The sequence below is a fragment of the Gouania willdenowi genome, chromosome 18 (genome assembly GCF_900634775.1).
Source record: "Gouania willdenowi chromosome 18, fGouWil2.1, whole genome shotgun sequence".
NCBI lineage: Eukaryota > Metazoa > Chordata > Actinopteri > Blenniiformes > Gobiesocidae > Gouania > Gouania willdenowi.
This window is the reverse complement of record NC_041061.1, coordinates 3,941,499-3,959,594: the sequence shown is the minus strand read 5'-3', so window position 1 is coordinate 3,959,594 and position 18,096 is coordinate 3,941,499. Positions and strand designations below refer to the sequence as shown.

General features: G+C 38.1%; 1 protein-coding gene across 2 annotated transcripts; it reads right to left on the bottom strand.

Moving 5' to 3' along the window:
* Nucleotides 1-7,816: 7,816 nt before the first annotated feature.
* On the bottom strand, nt 7,817-15,181 carry LOC114480527 (nuclear factor 7, brain-like). 2 transcript variants are annotated; one of them, XM_028474751.1, is made up of 9 exons: nt 14,987-15,181; nt 13,042-13,090; nt 12,246-12,552; nt 11,990-12,155; nt 10,630-10,725; nt 10,206-10,439; nt 9,130-9,274; nt 9,030-9,056; nt 7,817-8,955 (listed from the first exon to the last, which is right to left on the bottom strand). In XM_028474751.1, the coding sequence occupies exons 2-9, from the start codon at nt 13,070-13,072 to the stop codon at nt 8,399-8,401; spliced, it is 1,563 nt and encodes a 520-aa protein (XP_028330552.1). In that variant the 5' UTR covers nt 13,073-13,090; nt 14,987-15,181; the 3' UTR covers nt 7,817-8,398. The 2 variants fall into 2 exon arrangements, with proteins under 2 accessions (XP_028330552.1, XP_028330551.1); XM_028474750.1 differs by having other exon boundaries at nt 11,990-12,552; nt 14,987-15,180.
* Between the last annotated feature and the right edge of the window lie 2,915 nt (nt 15,182-18,096).

The following is an 18,096-nucleotide window of genomic DNA, read 5'->3' as shown; positions in this document are numbered from 1 at the left end:
AACCTCTTCAGCCTCAACAGACCCGCCGGCGGGGGCAGCTCCAGCCTCCGTGACTCTCACGGGTCTAAATGTTGTAACTATTTGTCACAGTTGTGACAAAGTGGGCTTCCGCCTGAACTTTTTTTTGGACAAAAACGTGTGTATCTTTGGCTTATTGTTTATTATTATCATCAAACTTGCTGCAGTTGATGTCTATAAACAGCGAATTGTATCTGATCCGAGGGTCAAAATGTAAACGTTCATGTCAGCATTTAGAGTACTGACCAATCTGAGCATTAACATAGGGAAAAATAAACGGTTTTCATTGTTGGTGTTTTCTGCGTTATAGTTGTATTCTTGTGTTTTTTTTAAGTCATTTTTTGTATTATTCTTTTATTTTGTTGTTTTCATTTTGTGTATTGTTGTTGTCATTTTTGTCTGTATTTGTTGTTTTTTCTAATCATTTTATTATTTTTAATAATTTTTTTGTTATGTTGTAGGGATGTAACGGTATCTAAACCCCACGGTTTGGTATAATCGGTATTATCTTCATGGTACGATAATAAGCCAAATCAGCATTATCAGTACACATGCGCGATTCCCGGGTCAATATATCCGGGTCAGAGTTCACGACTACCCAGCGTGTCAACACAGCCCCTGTCTAGCGGAACAACCGGCTACTTATACGGACTTTTAGGCGTTTACTTTGCTTAAGGTCGTTTTAAGGCAATATGCCTGGGTCCCATTGTTCAGTGCGTGGCTGTTCCAACGGTACACGTGGGCTTAATACGTGGATGAAAGAGTTTTGCCCCGTTCACGAGTGCAATAAAGGAACCTCACGATGTATATGCGACCCGCCATACGTACTCATCCCATTTCCTACTGAAAGAAAAGATCCAGAACGTCGTGCCGAATGGATTAAATCAGTAAGTTTGACATATACTGTACTACATTAAAGCTAACTAGTAAACTAGTATATAAATATTATATTGTGGTGTACATGTTAGAGAGGTGTCGCTCACCCAGCAGGTTTCGGGGGTTTGTTGGCGTCCTTTTCTTTCTTGCCACAATATTTAACTGTCGACTCGTTGTCCCAACCTTCTCTCAGCTACAAGGGATCTGGAATTGTCATCTGACAACTGTCAACATCGATCTCGAGCAGAGATTTATAATCAAGGTTGACAGCCTCTCGTTCCTGCTGTTTTGTCAAAACTATAGGCGCTTTTTGAAATGACAATGCCCAAGCGAGGGCCAGCAGTTCTTTCTTCCTCTTCCCAGTAACAACATGTCCACGTCTCTTACAATATTCTTTTAAAACATCCACTTTACAACGCTCAAAATATTCAATATCTTTGTCAGACTCGGCCATGTTTACGTTTTATGATACGAGCTAGGCGGGAGCTGGGTAGTCCTGACCTTTGACCCGGACCAACATGCTTTGCGCGCAGCGAGATGCCAAATCCGCTTATTATTGTGATATTGTGGGAAAGTTCACGGTTTTACAGGAAGCTGCACAGTTTTGCAGCAATGCTAACAATAACAAGAATGATGACCATTGAGAAATAAACTGAATACTGCCTACTAACACACAGATTCTTTAGCTAACATGCAAAAAATCTCATTGAGTCAAACACTCTTAAAGTCAACACAGGTATAGAAATGGTCTAGTAACAATACATATAATTTGAGGTTAGAACTAGAAGTCTGTTAATGATCACATTTACTGGTTCAATAAACAGGAAGAGATTCAAATTACGATGTAGCTGGTTGTGATTACAGTCTGCATAAACAGGACTGAATAATATAATCTAATCGCTAGAGCGGACATGAGCTTATCTATAAACGGTCGCATTTACAGACCTTGGAGTCACTGTTCGCTTACCAATAAACGGGAAGAGATTTGTAATCTTTATAAGTGCTGACTAGGCCACTGGGAGTGAGGTCCAAGGCCAAGGCAGGCTGACTTGATAATAATGTATCATGTTTTTCTGCAGTCAGTGTCTTCTCCTCGTCCTTCTCTCTCTGCTCTATTTCAGGTGAAGCTGATGATGGCAGTTCCTGATCTGTGGTTCACGTCTCAACTAGTCTGGGACACTCTGATGTTCTATCTCTCTATCCTTGTTCTGTTGGTCCTTCTGTCCACTAACCCCAACCAGTCCACGCAGATGGCTGCCACCTCTGAACCTGGTTCTTACGGAGATTTCTTCCTGTTAAAAGGGAGTTGTTTCTTCTCACTGTCGCTAAATGCTTGTTCATGTGGATCTTGTTGGTTTTTTTTTTTTCATATTATGAATTTTATATTTTGAAAAGTCATTGAGATGACTTTGTTGTAAATTGCGCTATACAAATAAAGTTGAATTGAATTGAATTGTTGTCAACATTTATTTATTTGACAGAAACAATGCACTTCAACATCGATACAAAATAAGTTTGCAGCTGATGTGATAAAAGTTTAAAGCTAGGGCTAGTTTACAACTCCTGTCACTGGTTGGGCCTTTTATACATTACAATGAAATACAGTCAATACAATAAAACTAACCCATCCACAATATAAAGATTATAAAACATTCTCGTGCACGCATACGCACACACCCAACAGTAAATGTCAATAGCTGAGCAACGTCTCTTGTCATTTCTTGAGCCATTGAGCTGTTTTGAGGGACCATGGTTGTAAATGATTGCTTGTCTTAGGTTGTCCCTACACGTAGTGCAATCCTCACATAACAAATGTACATTTGTCTTTTCTTGCTAAAGTCATCTCATGATTTTCCTTAGAATGTCATCATAACTCACACGAAATTTACATAGAAAACGAAGAAAATTTAGGCGAAATTTTACCTTTTTCTTGTTGAACCTTGAATCTCCTGTCGTCTGCAGAGGAAAACTCTTCACAAATGCTTCGAACTATCGCACACACGTCTGTATTTGTAGCGCAGTCCAAATGACCTCACAGTCAAACATTTCCTCGTTGGGGTTTTCCCCAAGCTTTGGACTTTCAACAACCAACTTCAGTACCATAAAAGGAGTTCAGGAAGACTGAAGCTCTGACAAGTGGCCTCTAAAATGGCTAAAAAAAATTAGTAACTTAAAGGTAAAATATTTAAAAAAAAACTAAAACAAACAATGGTTAAAGTTTAGCACTTAACATACAATGACATCTAATCTGTGTATTTTATTACATTGTTCTATGGACTAAATTATTTGGCCACTCCTGTTTTATCTTTCTTCTTTTGTTATGAGCATAAATGTGATGTTATTAACCTTAGATAAGCTCTACTAGTGCTAAAATTTAAAGTACATGTACTCAACTTAGGTTTCCTGGTGTGTATGTACACTTTACTAGTGAAGTAATAAGTGTAACCAGTAGTGCTAGTGAATCTTTTGGCTTTACTAGTAATATATCACTGCTACTAGTGAAGACATTACTAGTAGTGTTGTGCTCAAGAACATAGTATCCAAGACCAAGACTTACCCGTGAACAGAATGCACTGAGACCAAGACAAGACCTCAACTTTTGGAAGTCAAAACCAAGATCAAGACTTTTTGCTGAAGTCAGCATCCAATGTGAACATTTTAAATCAAAGTTAAAGGCACTTTTTTTTTCTACTGGTTATGACAAAGAGAGATTTTTGGTCATGTTGTTGTTGATGTAATGTGTTTGTTGATTATTTTAAATGTTTTTACTGATGTTTTTGCTGCCGATTTTATTGTTCTTATTGATTTTTAAGCTGATGAATGTTTTCTGTTGCACTTTTTGATCATGTAAAGCACATTGAGTTGCCTTGCATGAAATGCGCGACACAAATAAATTGGCCTTGTGGGAGTCAAGACCATGACAAGAATGAGAAAGACCAAGACTTTTGGTCAACACAAGAAAGAGACAAGTCAAGACAAAGACAAAGACAAGATTGTGTGATCAATTTTGTACTTCTGTTCGGGGTCCGAGATGTTCTGCGGACATGGAGTCTAATGACGCTGATGGTGACATCAAATGATGCTGGTGCGCATTGTTGATGGCTTGGAGAGGTGTCCCAATACCGGAAATAAAAAAGAATGAGAACAAGACAGCTTTGAGACTGAAATAAGACAAGCACGGTGGACTAAACTACTGTTTGCTTCCAAAGATGTGTCGCAGAGGCATGTGCACAGGTCTTGGAGTAAATAAGTAACTGTGTCACAGTTGGAGGGCGGCTCGGGCCGCATTTTCTCGTCCGAGTCCGACCCATTAATGAAAACCTCATTTTTTTCTCAAAGAAATGGCATGTGTACGTTTGTTTTAGTGGTAAGCACCGATTTTATTAGCAAACAACTGTTAATGTCAACATCAGATCAGCGCACGGGGAAACACGAGACACGCAAGAGATTCATCTGATCCAGGCACGGCGCCAGGATTTTTTTTCTCACGGGGCTGAGGGGGTGCTTGATTGATATGTGGGGGTGCTGATAATTTTTGAACAGCTGAGTCATGTTAGCACACAGATAAGACACCAGCCTGAAACCTTCAAGGCCAAACTCAAACTCACATACACACAAACTGACACACACACACTATCAAGACAGATATCAGTGGCACCAGCCTTCCTCAATACATCCACCTCTTCATCATTCTCCAATGTCTCCACTGTGGGAGCATCTGTCCTTTTCCTCTCATCAGGGTGGAACTTTCTTCTCTATCTGTATAAAGCTTAAGCTGTGGAACTTTCCCGGTTGGTTGCTGGCCGCCTTTCCTTCCAACAGGATGGGACACTCTTTTTTGGTACATTTTCATTTAGTTTATAATAAATCCTTTTTTTTATAAAATCATCATGATTTGACTGGTCATCATGTCTCCAAATGAGGTCAACCGCAAATTTGCCGTGACAAAATGTTCTAATTTTTTCTTCAATAAAAGAAGTTGTGCAACACAGAATGTTAGATTTAAATGTAGTTTTAACTGAATTTGGTCAAAGAATATTTAACAAATTACTTAAGCATAATACAAGTGACACAAGTCAATGGCAACAAAAAAAATAATGAGCAAAAGTTACCTGACAACCACTCTTTTGCCTGCTAATCATCAGACAGTGAATCCAACGGGCAGGCATACACTGCCATTTTTGGCCCATTTTGAGCCGATTTTTGATTCGTGCATCTATTTTGGGGATCGTGCGAGTCCATCAAATGTCATCTTTTCTTTTTAAAGTTCTTTTTGCTGAGATCTGCGAGTGTCTCTCCACTTCCGGGTTCTTCTTCTTTTTCTCATTTGTACGTTGCATTTCCAGAAACAAGACCCCGACGTGTCGTGTGAGAACGTACAGTGTGAGCAGTCAGATCGTGTCAGAGTGTCGGTCCGTACAGTGTGAGATCATGCATCGTGAGCTGCGCACATTCAGGCTCTGCACATGAGTCACAGTTTGAGCTGGAGCTGAGAACAACGATTGAAAAAATCCCTAGTTGTTTTATAGGAGAACAATGTGTTTGTTGTTGTTTCTGCGTGTTTGGACAGGCAGGCAAGATTGTTGAGTCGAGGGTTTGCCTTTCGGTTTCTCAGGTGTGTTTTAACGCGCCACATGCAGGAAAAACTGCTCTCACATGAAGCGGAGGTGACAGGCAGAATGGGGTACAAGCAGGAATATAAACGATTGGAACATTTTTAATGTTTTTGAACTCAATAAATTAATAGTAAAAATATTAAATAAAATGCTCAAGGAGCTTAACTGGGGCTACACAAATTCCTGACAGGGCTATAGCGCCCCTAGCCCCGGTGTAGCACCGCCCCTGATCTGATCTATTTACATAATCCATGTATCAAAGATAAAGATAATCCATGTTATTGTGCATTAAAAGAAATGTTTCAACGGTGTATTCCTTTAAAATTGTCCTCTGCTCCATTCTCCTTGCCCTGCGGATCACAGCTCTCACTGCGCATTCTTCAGGGCTACATCAGCTGTGGCTGCTACTTCACTCACGGAACCCGACCACCATCAGTGTTCGGTCGGGTATCCATCCTCTATCCACAATATCAGCTGTGCTCCAGTAATAAACAAACATTTCGCTCCCGAGCCGGCTTGGCTGATGACTGCAGTTAGACTAACCACCATGGTGTCACTATAGAGTTTCATTTCTAGATCCTGCTCAATGCTCCTTTAAAGGAATTTCTCTCTATAGTTTTTGTTTCTTTTGAATATATTGGACAGACACAAAACAGGTATTTGGCGCTCTAGTACGCAAGTAGACCTTACTAGTAGCGTTGTGCTCAAAAACATAGTATCTGAGACAACGATTTGCCCGAGAGCAGAATGCACCAAGGCCGAGACGAGACCAAGACTAAGACAATACCAAGACAAGCTGAGATCAAGACAAGACCCAAACCATAAAAATACATTTCAAAAACCATGACAAGATTGAACTGAATTTCACTCGCTAATAATAAAGGTAAGACTTGAATATGTGTGTCTACAATGATGGTGTAGCAGACCTTCTATCCATGGCAACCTGTAAAAAGGACTCACTGACACACATGGATATATTTCCACTTTCAGAACATCATATCTGAAAGTGGAAGGACTCTTTATTTCTATTTTGTAACACAATCCAATATGTAAAAGTTCATAGAAAAACCACATCAAAATTAAATAGGAACCAGAAACCACAGATTAATCATATCGAATGTTTGAGTATTACAAACAAGTAATGTATTGCCCTTGAAAATAACCATTTACAATCAGCACAATTACTTTATTATTTATCAGAAAGTAAACATATGTAAGAAAATTCACTTAAAAGCAACAACACATTTCTAATTTGTTTTAATAGCAATCATTGAAACTTTCCTGCTTAAAAGCAGCCCTCATAAATTATGGATTATTACGCTGAAATATTTTTAAAACAAATAACCCAGGAGTAAAACATATTTAAATCAGTAGCATTTCTATAAAACATTAAAAACAACCCCGTAAAATAAAATTTAAAAAGATTTTAAGCAAGGTTGTCCGATATTTATCTTTCTGCTGATACTGTCCAACATTTCATTTCCGATTCCAATATCAATCGATAGACTTTTTTCCCTCTCCCTCCACATCATGGATCTCTAATTCAGATTGACAACTTAAGTGTTAGCCGCTTAGTGCTAACAAAATAGCTGATGTTTCTGATTAAAGTAGACACAACATAAAAGTTGAAAAAAAGTAATTTTGCAAATGTTTGGAATCTTAACATCAGACCTTAAAAACTGGAATTCAAAAATGTTGTTTAAATTTTTTAAACATAGAAGTAGACAACTAAAGTATTATCAATCAATCAATCAATCAATCTTTATTTGTATAGCGCCAAATCATAACCAATGGTATCTCAAGGCACTTTACAGTAGAGCAGTCTTAAGGACGGACTCTTCATTTTATGGATACACACATATGCATATATACGTATATACACATACATATGTATCCCACACCCAACATGAATTCATCATGGCGGCAAGGAAAACCTTCTGTTAAGCAGCAGGAACCTTGTGTGGATCCCATTCCTATGATGAACAGCCATCCACGTTATGCTGTGTTGGGTGTGTGCAGAGGAAAGGGTGGAGACAGAGCCACTGAGTCTCTGTAACTCCACACTGAGGATCCCACGGACCTGCAAGACAAAAGCCAGAAGGAGTACAGGAGCAAACACACAAGGGAGTAAGCAGACATAGAGGGAGTGTTTGAAAGAGGAATGGGACCCTCTCCGGTCCCTCTCTAACCTAAATGACCTCTCTCTTAACGCCCTCTCCAACCTCTCTCCAACCGAGCATGCCAGACCCCCCCCCCCGGCAGTCTATGCCTATTGCATCTTAATTATGAGCTATGAGCTGGTTCCTAACTAAAAGCTTTATCAAAGAGGAATGTTTTGAGCCTAACCTTAAAGGTAGAGAGGGTGTCTGCCCCCCGAACCGTGGTTGGTAGATGGTTCCAGAGAAGTGGGGCCTGATAACTGAAAGCTCTTCAGCCACGTGATGCTAGGAAAACAGCTGATGTTGCGTCAAAAAAGTTAAGAAGTTATTTTAAAGAAGACTAAGCTAAACAACGTCGATTACTATGATGACAGGAAGCTAAACAAGATGGAGCCATAAAATGGAAATTAAAAAGATAATTGCATTTAAATTTCTGTTTTCTACAATGCCTTAGATGAAACCACAATTTTTTTCCGATTATGAATCTCTGTAAAATCGTGAAAATCAGTTCCGCTCTGACTAATGACTAAAATGAAACTAAAACCAATAGTTTTAAAGTCTTAAGACTAAATCTACAATGGTGGCCAACATTACCAATGCTTTTGAAGAAGAATTTTGGAAGCAAAGCTGAAACGGTTGAAGGTTTGTGTCAGACCGAGTTTATCCATGGAAAAAAAAAATTTACTGGGATTTTCCCCCGGATTGTTCAGACTAGAAGAGACCCAATGTCTACGTTCTCTGTCCTTTGGGTTTCACTGGAGAAATGGTCAAAGACTCTGAGTTTGCCATGTCTTTCTTAGCGTGAGGGCTAAAATACGGTAAGATCTCACCACTGAATGATCCCTCAGTGAAGGAGTAGATGTGAGACGCTGCTCCAACGTTATAAAAAGACACGAGACCTTCCTCGTAGTCCACAAACATCCCCACCTTTTCAGGGTTCTCACTCAAAAGGAGACGCAGCGGTGGTGCCTTCAGAGCAGAAAACTTCTTGTCATCATAATGCGCAATTACCCAATACCCACTCTCTGGATTCAGGTTTAGATTCCCTTGCCGATTGGCATCCACCCTTGCTACCCCCAGTTCCCACCCTGTTTTATTGCTGACCTCCACCTCCCAGTAAGACTTTCCAGATTTTATACCTTTATCCCCCAAGATGCTACCAAATTTATCAAATCTCTTTGGAGATTTCTCCACTTCCTGGTTTTCTCCTCCATCTGCCACAGTTTTGCAATCCTCAGAGACTTTAAGGTGCCTGTGTGCTGTGGTTGGATCCAGCTTTACATCCACTGTGAAGCACAAATTTAAAAATTGGTCGACAGATTCAGAAACATTTAAGATCATGGACTTTGTGGTAACGTACCCGGAAACTTTGAGACTCGCCGGATTTCTGCAAATTAAAATAATTTGGATCAGAAAAGTGGAGTTTGTTTGCATTAAATCCTTGTGAGGTAGATTCTTACCTATAGGGGTCAGTTTCTCCACCTCTAGTTGGATGTTTTCCATCATTTGGGTCGTGGCGGTTCTCATGCTGCCAAAAAGCAGGTCTGTGTCCAGTTTGATGTCTGTCCAGTCTGTGAGGTTAGGGTTCACTTGATCAGAGTACGTCTGAGAAAGACAAAGTATTTAAAATTGTACTAATTCTAATCAAAGTTTGATGTGCATTAAAAAAAAAAAAAATGTTCTATCCAAAATTATTTCATAAATGGTGTAGAATACTTTGACTTCAACTTTTGACCTTGGTACCATTACCATCTATACTCTTGATATCTAGATTAGTCCCTCTTGAAGTGGCAGCCTTACTGCAGAAAAGTCTTTATATTTGCAGAATTCATTTCATGTTTGAATATCTGTGGGAAATTGCATGATTTGACAGACTTCAAGTTTCATTAATAGGAAAACAGCAGCAAAATGTGATTATTTACTTGCTAATGTATTATTTTGTAGATCACAGAACTAGCTAGCGACCATTCTCCGATGTGTTTTGTGCAGTGGATGTTTTTAATGTTATTTCTGTAGGTCAAACAAAGAAATGCCAGTTTTATCTTGCATAATTGGATTATTGCATTTTTTGTATGACCGTTGTGCACTGTGAACCCAAACGTTCCCAGTAATTATATTAAATAGTTTATATTCAAAGTTATAGAAAAAGATCTACTTAATTATGTCAAGTTGGTGAAACATGTTCTTTATTTTTGTGTTACTTTAATATTTGTTGAGTAAGCATAACTTAAAAAACAACCTAAATACAACTTCATATAATTAAATAATGATAAAGTTCTGTTATTTCTGTTGTTACAAACAGGGATTGTTTAAAATTAAACTTAATTCATATAGCACTTTAACTGAACTATCATCAAAATAGTACAAGGTGCCAGTCATCAAACCTTTTAGGTTCTGGAAATTTTTTGACATATAAGTTAATCAACTTAATACTTGGGGTTCTTAGAACAAATGGAGAAACAAGCATGACACTGGACCTTTAAAGGCAACTATGAGCAAAGCTAATGGGACGTTTAGCCCAAAGCTACGTTCTCACCAGCAAGAAAACGACAGAATCCTCAATGTTTGAAACGTTCTCCAACTCAGAGATTGTCAAGTTGAGTTCGTCCATCTCTGTTGTCAGATTATTTTTCAGATTTTCTGCCTCTTGTTCCAAACTAGTTTTCTTCTCCAACATTGGCTGAAGGACTTTGTCCATGGTTTCCTTCATCAGAGTCATCATGTCGTTGAAGACTGTTTGGATTTCTGTGATTTCATCTCTCAGTTCCTCCTAGAAACAATTTGGACAGGCGATACTAATGCATTATGGGAAAAAACCAATACTAAAGTGTACTGACATAACATTTTAATACTAATATCTGCTGATATTATTGGACATTCCTAGTCCTCTCCATTTTTTTATGAAAAAAACAATATTTTACATCTACGGCTCAGACCGTGTTGTTTCTCTTTTAACTTACCATACAGCTGTGCAAATCATGAGAGAATTCCTCTCTTTTATTCTGTCGGAGGGCGATTTCCTGTTGCCAGTTGGCCAACGTTTCTTTTATTTGGGCCTGGAGCAGAGAAAAGTAGATTAAGAACATATTAAAGGAGTTTGAATCTAACTCAATGCTTGGTGCATTCTTTAAAACTGGGGCCACCAACACGGTGCCAGCGCGCATCAGGTAGCCCACATGGACCATGTGAGGGGCCCCCAGGAGCTCCAGTAACCAGTGAGCCCCATCTAAAATCTGATTTACTTTCCAGGATTTAAACTCACTAAGATAAATACTAGGGATGTAACGATTAATCGTAAGGCAGTTAAAAATCGATTCATAGGTATCACGGTTGATATCGATTTTCTGAAAATTGAATCGCAGTACTTTTTTTAACCAGCAGAGGACGCTATCCACAAGTGTAGGCGGCGGGCGGAGTTTGCTAATACTTTCTTTCTGGCTGCCTTCTACTCTTAAATATGTTAATAAATGATTCATTACCCCTTAAGCACCGAAAGAATATCTGTAATATTACTTGAATATCTGTAAAAGTCACGTTTTTCTATTAGCTCTGTCTGCTAGCATAGCTTCTCTTCTTCACTGCAAGATATCTGCATGCCAACCGACCACTGTGTTACCAGTGCCCTCTGCTGGTCCAAACAAATATGACGTAAATCAGTGTAATCACGTTTTTTTTTTTAAAGTCCAATTGTTAAGGCACAAAATACATTTTCAGTTGCACTTTTTTTTTTTAAAAAAATAACTATTATGCAGTTTTGCATTGTTTATTATAGAACCAGAATTTAAATTAATAGGCTTAATTTTCATTTGTATTATTCCTTTATTTATTTCATTCAAGATTTATTTTTAGTTAAATTGCATTGTTTTGAATTCTTTATCAAGGATTTCTTTTGACAATGAAAAATAAAAGGAAAATAGTACAGTATTTTCTAGTTTTAAAATTTGTCTACAGTCCCATTTTGTAAAATAAATCGTGAGAGAATCGTATCGTGAACCCAGTATCGTGAATCGAATCGTATCGGGAGTTGAGTGAATCGTTACATCCCTAATAAATACATATATATATATATATATTCTCCCCGAGAAAACATGGCGCGGTAGCTTCCGTCTATCTGCAGCAAAGTCTTGTGGGATGAGATTTCATGGGAGTTACGAGGCTCCAAAACAACCTTCAATGGAAACACGCTCAATGTGAGGCCAGATGAGATGAGGCAAGATGAAACCAGGTAAGGTAAGCGCAATTATACTTTGTCGACATTTAGAAATATTTATTTTGTGAACATTTGTAATGGAAACCTTGCTAATATCAGAAGTACTTCACCTTTTTCTTCTCTGCTTCCTCCTCGATGAAGACGACGTCCTCAAAGCTGCTCACACAGCGGACACACATACAGACCTGCTGGTTAGTGTTGTAGAACACCAAAGGACGGCCATGTTTCTGACAGGCTCTCTGATCCAAATCCTTCACAGGGGTCACCAGCTCGTGGTGCTGCAGCCTCTTAACGTTGAAGTGTTTCTTGACGTGGACGGAACAGTAGGAGGATAGACACACGAGGCAGGACTTCTCAGCCTTCAGGGTGCAGACGTCACACTGCACCTCGCCAGACGCTCCTTGAGACTCATTTCCACCTTGGCCGTTCACCTGCTGGATCATCTCACACAGGACAACGTTCACCTCGAGCGTTCTCTCCACGGGGGTCTGGCACTTTGGACACTGGTTGCCAGATTGGTCTTCTAAGCATGTCTTGCAGAAAGTGTGGCCACATGTGATGATGACGGGGTCTGTGAACAGCTGCGTACAGACGGAGCAGGTCAGCTTGTCCATCAGAGAGACGAGCAGATCTGGGAGTTTAGGATCAGAGGCCATTTTATCTTCTTTAGAGGCTGTGAAAGTAAATTTAGTTCAGTCAAAGTAGTTGAAGATGAAACAAGATGAGGCAAGACAATAACGAGATGAGGCAAAAGGAAATGAAACGAGAAAAGATCAGGCAGAATGAGCAAGATTAATACCAAATAACACTCAGTCACATACGTATGGTAATATACTGTAAGATGAGACAAGATTAGATGAGCTTTTGATAAAATAATTTCTGCTAAAACATTACAAGGCAAGATCAAATCAAGCAAGATCAGATATGGCAACGATAAAATACAATTAGGTGAGATTGGGTGAAGCAACTTCAAGTTAAGATGTACTAACATCTCTTCATCACCAAATGGCAAGAGTATTAAATTAAATAAATGAATAAACTATGTCAATATTAAAATTTCCCACATGTAGTCAATTTCAACAAAGTTTCCTAAACTGTACATGTTGTGCAAAAAGAATGAAAAGAAAATAATTTCACAGAAATAATGAACTGATAATCTCACCGTTTAGCGATGAAGGAGAGATGTCTGTCATTTTTGTCTTCAGTGATAACTTGTGGAAAAACATGAGATATGGTGACATCAGAAATTATAATGCAACAGTACACAGTACTTAACAGTACATGATAAATGATAAAAACCACAACAGCAGAGTATAAAACCACAATAAAATTTAAGCTAAAACAGTATAAAAACAACAGTAAAAGTGAAGCTAAAACACAGGGACAGAGCGCGCGGGGGGGGGGGGGGGGGGGGTCAGGTGGGGAATGCTGTTTTAGATAAGTGGGTTTTGAGTCTAGCTTTGAATTGTGAGATGGAGTCCAAGTTCCTGAGATCCAGAGGTAGTGATTTCCAGAGCCATGGTGGTAAGGCAGGCTGGGGGAGTGGACAGATGAATGGAGGAAGAGGGTCTGAGGGAGAGAGATGGAGTGTAGACGTGGATGAGATCAGTCAGGTAAGGGGGGGGGGGGTGAATGGCCTTAAAAGTTAACAGAAGGATCTTGAAGTGAATGTGGAATAGAATGGGAAACCAGGAGTGATGTTGGAGGTAGAGGGGGTTTTGGTGACGACGTGGGCAGCTCACATAGACTAGTACACCTTCACTTTAGTCTATTTTTCTGTCATTCTGAATGTTTTTTTGAATCTTTTTTTTTTGCTTTTATTTTGGGGGCCGCACAAAATTAGACAGAGAGGTGCAAGTGGACCCCAAAGCCTGTAGTTGCCCATGTCTGCAATGGGATAAAATAATGCACGATAAGATACGTAGATAATGAAAGATAAAAGTCTAAAAGACAAGAAATGATAAGATATGAAGACAACACAAAACAAGGAAAGAGAAAATAAAATATAAGACATGATTAAAAAAGGCATGAAAAAAATAAGGAAAAGGGAAGAAAATAAATAATATATATATTATTATTAATTTATATATAAATAATGTAATAAATAAGAAAAAGGTTAAAACAAGATAAGACGTCATGAGAAAAGCATTGAAACATTTTAAAATACATTTTTGCATATTTTGCTACAAACGATTAATATGAACAGTAACACTACAAGAAGTGCAATCTTTTTAAGACAGTAATGCATGTTTTGTTATTGCAATAAATAAATTAAGTTATTTTATTGCATAATTGTGACCAACACCAGCTCTCCCTAAGGAAGGGTAAGAAACACTTTATTAAAGGGAGAATATAAAAAGAGAGGGCAGTGTTACACCTGAGTGAGGGCGTGGGGGGGAGGGGTAGGTGGAGGGGGAAGGGAACAGGGAGGAGAGATTCAAGGCAGTTAATGGAAAGGGTGGGGAAGAGTTGTTTACTGTAAAGTGAGAGTGAGATGTGAAGTTGTTGTTGTTGTGCATATTGTGTTGCGTAATCAATCCAGTCTGGTGACAAGTGTAAAGGTTAGGTTTAATGGTAGTGGCTGTGGACAGAGGGAAGGAGGGAGTGGTAATACCTAAAACAGGTATTTGGGATCAACGTGTCTAAGGTTGAGTCCAGTGCGAGTTTTATCCCACAGCCCAAAGCCAGTGCATTCCAGGCCAATGTATGTCCTACTGCAGACCCCCCATGGCCAAGCAGCCCCCCAGATGCCCCCAAGGTCGCAGGCCGAGAGGCAGCCACCGCCTCCCCACATACACACCCGAGAAGCTCCAAGGAGCCTAGGACCCAGCGCACCATGCCCAACACATCCCCAGCCACCTGGGGCACCAAGGGGACGCTGCAAGTTGCCCCGCCGGCCCCCAGGCACACTCCCCCCAGATCACCTTTCATTGATGCTGCCAGCGCAATGACCCTTAGTTACTGCTAAAGTCAGGACCCCCTCCCCAAGGGCCCAGCCAGACCACCACACTGACATGAGGAGCACACAACCCCGAGGCGGTAGAGCCCCAGACCCCAGCAACAACATTCATGATGAGTTTACAGTAATAATGTAATGATACTCTTACCTTCCAGTGCTGATGAGCGTCTCTTCACTGACACAGGGTGTGTACGAGTCCCTTTATCCAGTGTTTAACATCAGTCAGTTTCATTTCTGTTTAAAGGCCCACCTCCCTCAGTGATTCAGACTATGGTTTAAAACCACTCCCTGTTCCCGACCAGTGGGCCTCAGGCAACACTCCAACCACAATAAGGCCTTTCCCACATCCAAACAAGCAAAGACTAGTCTCTAAGTTTCACTTTCGCTTCTCCACTCTCTCTCTGTGCAGCAATCAGCCGAAACATTATAACCAGCACTTTGTGTTTGAGCTCTCACCAGCTTTTAACACAGGAATGGTAAAATACAACCTGTACGGAATTTTGATGGAGAAAATCATTTTTGGGTAGGTCAAGAATCAAGTCAAAATGCCAAGATTTCAGTTGAAATTTTGAGAATGAACTGAAAAAACAATATTGTGATCAAATTTGAAGGTTTGCTAATAAAGTGAAACCTACAGAAGCGGATTAGGCAATTAGGCCAATTTTGATGGAGAAGATAAATTTGAGCAAATCAAGTAAAAAATTGAGATTTCTAGAAAAAAGTTGAAATTTCAGGTTCTGTAAACCTGAGATTGACACCAACAGATGTCCTGATACTGGTATCATTGTCTGAATCCCTTTGAAAAACTTTCTGCAAATTCTTTTTATGCTTTATTTACTAACACAGGTAATGTCATTGAGACAGCAGGGACTAAATCTGAAAAAGAGCTGGTATTAGACACACACACACACACACACACACACGAATAACTAACAACAATTACACTTGTAGGTAAATAATCTTTCTTATTGTCACATAAAACATATCAATCAACAATATTTGATGGTGTGGCAACCTGTAAAAAAACCTGTGATTTTTTTGATAAATCAAAACATGAACAATGATATATTATGACCAGCTAATGTTCTTACAGCTAAATACAATAAATACAATTCAGAACTCTTTATTTCCATTTTGTAACACAATCCAATATGTAAAAGTACATAGAAAATAAAATAAAGACAGAAAACCACAGATTAATCAAATCAAATGTGATATATTGTTCCTGTAATTACACTCACGTTAAAAATCAGTACAATTACATTTTTATTTAGCAGAAAGTAGATCTGTATGAGAAAATTAACTTATCAATAATTTCTCATAGCAATCATTGAAAATTCCCTGTTTAATAGTTGCCCTGATAAATGATTGATTATTGTGCGGAAATATTTCTAAAACAATTAAAACAGTATTAAAACTTAATTAAAATCTATCTCATATAAAACCATGAAAATGACGAACATTTATATAAAACATTAAAACCAAACCCTGAAAATAGAATTTAAAAGGTTATAAACAAGGTTGCTAATTCCAATAGAAGTACTAATATTACATTTTTTAATGCTAATATCCTTGGGTTGTTTTTCAAAAACCGGTGTTAGCCACTTTTTGCTAGCTCATCTGCTAGCTAAACCACGTTCTAAAAAAAAGCGTGTTTTTAAAGAAAAAAAAAAAGAAAAAATGATAGTATAATTTTGGAAGATTGCCAGGAAAACGACATTAAGAAATATAAAAAATGTTTTTTCAATTTTCTTAATGTATTTTATGCTAGTTACGATAAAAAATTGGCATGAAAGTGTTAGCCGTTTGGTGCTGATGAAAAAGCTAATGATCCTGATTAAAGTGGATAAAACACAAAGGTTTAAAAAGTTATTTCTCAAATGTTGGAAAACTAACTCAGGGCTAGGAAATATGAATTCAAAAAAGTTTTTATTTTTTTAGGATAGAAGTAGACGTAAAATGTTAGCCACGCGATGCTATCAAAATAGTTGATGTTTCAGATAAAAGCATGCAACAAAAAAAAAAAAAAAAAGGTTTTTTAATTTTTAGAAGATTGAAAACTAATCTATATTGAGTACTTGAGTCATTTTTTAATTTATTTTGGGGTTTTTAAAACAAATGATTGACGGTTTCTGTGTTAGCCACGTGATGCTAGCTAAATGTGCCTGATGAAAATAGGCAAAAACAAGTTAAAAAGGTTTTCTTCTACGACGACCAGAAGCTTAAGAACTTTGAGCCTTAAAAAGGATGTAAAAATATATTTTAAATGTAATATATATATTCTAGGATAGACAGATTAATGGTTAGCCACGTAATGCTAACAAATAGCTATTTTTCCTAACGAAAGTGTTAAGAAAATCTAATGATTTCGTAATGATTTCTATAATCATAAGTTAAAATTCCATCATCCTTCATTAAGTCGACACACCAAGTTAAATAAAGTCACACACACACAATATATAAATAAATATAAAGTGATGACAAAGCAGGAAAACTCTTTTTGACATAAAAATGTCACTGCACACTAGCAAAGAGGCTGATAAAGTTACAATTATTTTAGAGTTAAAACAAACCATTTCAAGCAGTAAAAGGTGGAGATTTTTACACAGAAATTATGATAAAGTCACTCAGACTTAATTAGAAGTAAAATATTATTTTTTTCAAAGTCCTCAACATGTTCCTTAGCAGGTGGATGGTAACATAGCATGATACGATTACACTTTTAATATCTTTTATTACAAACAACGTTGCTTTTTAGCGTTATTTAAACAGCTTAAATTTTGCTAATTAAAAAAATGACAAAAGATGTTTGTTAACCTTTGTTTCTATGACGAAGACAAGACAAAAATGTTGTAAAAATAAATTTTTAATAATAAAAAAGGACATTTTTTATTGGTATTTGTTTACGAGCATCTGCGTGGTGTCTTTTATTCAGACAATCTCATATTACGCAGATGCTTTATTTTATTAGGGCTTTAAACGCCTGAAGCCGCAGGCCTGAGTAAATTTATGACAAAAGCCTTTTGTCATTATTGTTGTTCACTCACACACACCATTAATCACATTAATCAGCACTATTTGAGATTTCTGTCATGTTTTGGGAACCATTGCTGTTGTCCAAAGACATTTAAAGTCAACCTAAAAGGAAATAACTTTTCATCCTTAGGGATGACCTGATTACCAGCCAATGGTTAATAAAGATCTCTGAAAACTAGAAAACTGTTAAGGATAAAAATGGATAAAATGTGACTAAAACCA

Excerpts from the sequence above, each read along its gene's own strand:
- LOC114480527 (XM_028474750.1), bottom strand. The coding sequence starts at position 13,072 with ATGACAGACATCTCTCCTTCATCGCTAAACG. Across the intron at positions 10,726-11,989 it reads AGGAAGCAGAGAAGAAAAAG|GCCCAAATAAAAGAAACGTT; the intron begins GTGAAGTACTTC and ends TCTCTGCTCCAG. Across the intron at positions 10,440-10,629 it reads ATGATTTGCACAGCTGTATG|GAGGAACTGAGAGATGAAAT; the intron begins GTAAGTTAAAAG and ends AATTGTTTCTAG.